This window comes from Dipodomys spectabilis, unplaced genomic scaffold, assembly GCF_019054845.1.
Source record: "Dipodomys spectabilis isolate Male_0828 unplaced genomic scaffold, ASM1905484v1 ptg000051l, whole genome shotgun sequence".
Classification (NCBI taxonomy): Eukaryota; Metazoa; Chordata; class Mammalia; order Rodentia; family Heteromyidae; genus Dipodomys; species Dipodomys spectabilis.
This window is the reverse complement of record NW_024870728.1, coordinates 3,844,693-3,850,692: the sequence shown is the minus strand read 5'-3', so window position 1 is coordinate 3,850,692 and position 6,000 is coordinate 3,844,693. Positions and strand designations below refer to the sequence as shown.

The window sequence follows — 6,000 nt, the reverse complement described above, 5'->3', positions numbered from 1 at the left end:
CTCCTTCATATATATATGTATATATAATATATATATATATATATATATATATATTCAAGGATAATAGAGTGCAACTGAAATGGAGAGAGATTCAACTGGAGACAAATGCCACTCAATCAGAACATGTTGATAGTAGGTCTTACAAGAGTTCATGTCTTTAGCAGGCACCCATATTTTCTCCTTACAAGCCTTTATATTTGTTATTGATTCCAGGGCATCTCGGAACACACCATGGCCACCAGCATTGCTTGATTAATGGGGTCATTTAGGGAAGCAGGGCCTGGAGGAAACATTTTTTTTTTTACTAAGTCTCTTCAGAAGGAAGTACTCAGTGCTTACCTCTTAAGATTTAAGTGTGGGTTCTCCAAAGATGTATAGATAGTTTTATAAATAGTCATTATTTCCAATAATGTTCGGGAGATTCACCCCTGAAATAAGTTCAACACACAAACAACTTCAATTGTTGATGTTCCCATCTCAGCCTAGGGACAGCCATTTAAAAAACACACGGAAGACTTTTAGACGCAATCAATCAAGGAATGAATTATTGGGGGCCAAGTTTCATAAAACTCTTAAGTAGAAGCACACTGCATACTCTGTTAGACCTATTTTGCATTGCCTGAACAAAGGAAGCACACATCCAATATGAAACTCCTCGGCTTTATTAATGCAAACATATTTTTATTAAAGAATGAATGCATTTATGCTAAATAATAGTTTACATATGTCATAAAGCAACAAGCACAACTTCAGGAGGCAGGAGAATCTTCCTCAGTGATTCCATGCTTACTGTACATGCCTGAAAACTGGGTCCACACATGAGGACATACATATACACACAAACACATACACAGACACATAGGTACACAGACCAAATGCCGACACCATTGCTCTCTGCATCGGGTTAGCTCTCATTTAAGGCTTCTAAGGCATCTGAGCGTCCTAACATGACCAGGAGTACAAAGAGACTTTTATAAAGGAGCAGTATTACATGGAAACAGAATCATATACCTTCAGCCTTAAATGTACGCATTTTAACAAGCACTCTCAATTTCATTCCGTGTCGACTCTATGGTATTTAAAGGTCGGTGAAACTGAGAAACCTCAGGATGCCTTAGTGAGAAATCATTTTAATATTTCTCCTTTGAAACCACAAATAATCACATATTTCTGACTCTAAGATTTAAGATAAGAAGATTTCCCTTGAGGTGGAAGATGGGTATGGGCTTTTTTAGATGAGCTGAGTTTCTCTAATTCATTCCCAACTCAAATGCCGTCCAAAGCTTGTCTTACAGAATTCCTCCAATTGGGCCATCACCTAAGGAAATGGTCATAAAGTCACCAAGGGCTGAGTTAAGTCCAGCCTTGGCAGAGTCTGATTACTCCTTCCCTCCTTCCGGGGTTTCTTGTGATGTTGTCCTAATTGATTTGTTTGTCATTTCTTTTGCTTGCTCAGTTATTTTCTTCCCTTTTGGTGTCCTGCATTGTGTGTGGAGGACCCATCTCTCTAGGGACACCAGAAAGGGAAACAGAGATGGATGTTGCAGCAGGAGAGAGGAGATCATTAGTAGATGCAAGTATTCCAAGGAAATAGATGAAGAGACTACAATACGATACAAGGTACTACTTGATATACTCATGTAAATAAAAGCATTATCTCAAACTGCGAATTAACTGCCGACTACTGGGTTGTTAGTCGTAAAGCTCAATAAGGACTGTGCTGATTCACGTAGTGAGGAGACAGTCTACGACATGCCACCACCGGAGAAGAGCTCTCGGTCATTCCGGGGTGTCCTCTCCCAACTGCGGCCTCCTCGTGGGCATCAACACCCTGGGCCTCCCTCTGTCCATCTCTCCCTCCATCTGAAGCTACCTCAAAGGTGCTGTTGGATTCCCTAAGGCAGACTGGAATGGTCCTGCAAATCAAAGCCACGGAGTCTCTGCCTGACAGTGGTGAAAACTGGCATCGAAATCTCCCCTGAGAAGGTGTTGGCATAGAAGGAAAAAAAACCCCACCACTAGGAAGAGAATACTAGAACCTTCCATCCCCCACTACTCCCCTCCCGTCCTCCTCTCAGTCACAGCAGCAGCAGATTGCAATGTCACATAATTACACTTTAATGATACATTTCTTTAGATTGAGAATTGCTCTTCGGAATTTAACAAGCATGGGTGGGGCCCGGAGAGTGGCAGTCTTTTCATCCCTAATTTGAATGGTCTGGCGAAGCCTCTGGAAGCCTTGGCTGGGGCAACCTCCAGTCCCCCCTCCCCCCTCTCAGCCGTCATCCGATTCCAATTCCTGGGAGACCTCTTCGGAGGAGCTGTTCCTGTGGATCCGCCCGTCGCTCTTCATACTGTGGAACGTCTTCCTGAAGGCCTCCATCATGGCGTGGGCCAGCTTCTTGGCCTCCAGCTTGCTCTCGCACTCCACGGCGTGGCAGTCCATCTGGTAGGACAGGTCATCGTTGATCTCCCTGTAAACCCAGGCGAAGATGTTGGGGCTCACATTGTGGTCGGCGGTGCAGTAGGCGATGCGGGCCACCTGAAAGGTATCCATGTGGACCGTGGTGTCGCCCTTGGGGTCGAGGTGATGCAGCCACACTTGGAAAGGGCGGATCTCCAGGAGGGCGTTGGCTGGGAACACATCCTCTCGGGCCAGCGTGTGCCTCTTCCAGAGCTCAATGACTGGCTTCTCCGTGCAGCCAGACAAAAACTGCATGCCTGTGGTGGACACCTTGCCCAGATAGGTGACCTGCGGGCGGGAGACAGGAAGCCAGGGGAGAGGTTAGCCAGCCAGAGGCTCTGGATTCTCTTGGTCTCAGTTCCTTTTGCTAAATTATCTTTAAGTAGTTGTACAAAGGAGTTGCCACGTTACAAAGAGGTTTGTGAGGGTGGTCACTACCACCCCTTTCCACGTTCTCCCCCCCCCTTCCCTCCCCATTCCTCTTTCACTTAATTTTATAGGATGTACATTGAGCTCTTGATTGTATTCTGCCCCTCTTCTCCCCTTCATTCATGGACTCCTTTCCCTTTGATCCCAGCCCCAACCCCGTTCAAGTACCTGCTTCCCAGGGTTTATCTCGTTGAACTTTGCCTTTCTAAGGAATTATACTACTGGGTTCTCGCGGGAGTCTATCATACATACTTCAGTTAATACATTTGTAGACAATTGCATCAACATATTTACGTTCATAAGCAAAATTTTAGCTTCCACATATAGAGGAGAACTTGCATCCTCTGTCTCTCTGAGCACCTAACATGATTGTTTTCCAAGTCTTGCCATTTCTCTACAAATGGTACAATACCATTCCTTCCAACACGTGAGTGAAATTCCATTGTGAATATCCACCACATTTTCTTGATCCATTTGTCCACTGAGGGGCCTCTGGGCTGATTCTATACCTTAGCTTTGGTGAATAGTGCTTCAAGGAACTGAGCCCGTGTTCTTTAACATTTGCAGAATCCCACTGGAGATGCACAGAGGATTCATCTTGTCCACGGCTCTCAAAATTCCTACCGTTCTCCTTAATAATGTCCCTACTTCATAAATGTAGCAGAAGTTTTTTAAATAGACTTGGATTTTTAAAAATCTAATATGTAGAGAACTAGTCATCCTTCCCTGCCTCCTCTTAAATTAAAAATGAGTGATTAGAATCTTTTGTTTGATTTGGCATTTCTTTAAAAATCGTAAGGTCACTGAAAGTTTATTTTCAACCCAACATGCAGAGAATTTAATGATAACAAGGAATCAAAAGGGAACAGAATCTGAAAAACAAAACTTTTATTACATTTATCTCCTTGCTGGGTCCTCTTTTGAAATCTTTCCATTTGATTTCAGTTAGGCTGCTTGCTCCTAGCTAATGCCAAGGACACAAAGAATGCTCTCTTTAAATCATAGCCTAAAGCCTGATTGTTTTCCTTCCTGAGATAATTTTTTTAAGATGAAGCAAGGCCTCCTTACTTCCCACTCAAACAATTTCCCAATGGATGAGCGGCACTGGGTTGGCTATGTGAGAATTACTGAAAGGAAGAGATAAGACTAGAAGGCTGGCTTATTGACTAGCTAGACAGGCAGTGTGAAAGCTAAAATAATCACATCAACATCAGCAATAATAGTGAATATAGATTGTTTATGATGTGCCAAGAAGGTATGTATCTTTTTTATTTATCAAAAGATAGAATGAAAAGTAGACATTAATAGATAAAATCTAAAAGATCAGTTAAGAAATAATATGAAATTATACATAATCAAGTTTACAATAGATGCTCTGAAGGTAAAGAGGGGAAATGTCTACCCAAACAAGGGCAACTGAGACAGGCTATTTGGTTACTGTCAGTCCAAATCAATGTCCATATTTAGTAAATCTTTGAAGGCTCATATCAAACATTTAGGACACTTTGGGGATAGGTATTCTTTTGCAGTTTGGGTATCTCTGCAACAAGTGTTAGCTACATATTTCTTTTTTTTTTATTTGGGGACAAATTTTTTTATTGTGAAAATACTGTACAGAGGAGTTACAATTACATGAGCAAGATAATGAGTACATTTCTTATCAAGCATTGTTGCCTCCTCTTTGTTTCCCCTTCCCATCCTCCCCTCACCTCCCCCCACCCTCACCAAAGTTGTAAAGTTTGTTTTCAACATAACGACTTGTACATCTCCTTGTTCCAATGGGTCCACCTGTATTCCTATTTGTTTTTTCCCTTCCCCTCCACAAATTATACCAACATCAAATACAGTGAAAGCAGGTATACCATAAGGAAGGGACATACAAAGCAACATAGAAATCATCTTATAAATGTGTTAGAAACAATTGCCTGAAAGAGAAAAAAAGCATTTGAATACTTATCTTGGGGTTCATTTTGTCTAACATCAACTTATCTGACCTTTTCTGCTTGACTCAGATATGGAAGTGGCGCTGTGGTTCAAGTGGTAGAGCGTTCGCCTTGAGCTGAAGAGCGCAGGGACAGCGCCCAAGCCTAGAGTTTTCTTTTAAAGATGTATTTGTTTGTCAGAGATGGCCATGCACACCTGTAACACCAGCACTCCTGAGGGTCATGCATTGAAAGTCAACCTGGACTGTACAGTCACTCAAAGCAGTCTTGTAGGCAAGCAAAACACAATTTTAAATCCTCACTCCACTGTTTACTTACCAGGTGAAGTGGTTCTACACAAACCTCTGGCTGAGCACCCACAGATATGAAGAAGAAGGAAGGAAGATGGACCAAGAAGAGGGCATGAATGGGCCACAGTAATGAACATGGAACATTCAGCGGAGGGAAGGAAGGTGCCCCAATAGCAGAAGACCTCAGAGAGGGGGGGTGGAGTCTCTGGATTTCCAGGCAACAGGTCTCTACAGCTGGGGATGAGTGCAGCGATCCAAAAAGAGACAAAGCAGAAGGGACGAGGGAACAGCCAAGCCTATTCAGCCAAGCATCGACTGGTTTAGGAAACTGGCCTCTCCACCTTGACTGGCCACTGGGCCAACGCAGTGGAGTGGTCAGCAGCGAGAGAGGGCTTGTGTATCATCTGAGCAATTGAGCTTCTGCTGCTCCTGATGCAAAGCCAGTCCATTTGTAGATATCGGACTGCAGAAGAATTGTTTTCTGATGTCACAAAGAGGGAAGGGGAAGACCAACAAATAGCAGGAATGCAGGCAGACGGCAGGGGTGGTGTGTATCAGGGGAGGAAGAGACAATGACAATCAAGTATAAAACTGAGGTACTTGGGCATAGGTGGAAGGGGAAAATGCTCCCAATTCCCCAAAGAGAGCCACCAGCCAATCAGCTCACCGTGTTACTCTAGGGTAGAGTCAGATGACAAAGATGGATTTAGGAGAAAACACATAACATAGATTTCTGGAATAATGCTTTTTAAAAACTTGTCTTCTGTTCATGACACATAAAACAGCTCTTTATTTTTTTGTGGCTTTATTGCTCTGGATGGAAGTAAAATTCATGTCATCTACAATGGACCACTTAAAGCATGTGATTCAGTAC

The 6,000-nt window shown here is 43.0% G+C and overlaps 1 protein-coding gene across 1 annotated transcript in view; it reads right to left on the bottom strand.

Moving 5' to 3' along the window:
* Positions 1–646: 646 nt before the first annotated feature.
* Pid1 (phosphotyrosine interaction domain containing 1) overlaps positions 647–6,000 on the bottom strand; it is a 229,150-nt gene continuing 223,796 nt past the window's right edge. The window contains exon 3 of the mRNA XM_042679079.1: positions 647–2,752. Within this exon, the coding sequence (XP_042535013.1) occupies positions 2,276–2,752 (477 nt within the window). The 3' untranslated portion in view covers positions 647–2,275. The remainder of the gene's footprint in view (positions 2,753–6,000) is intronic.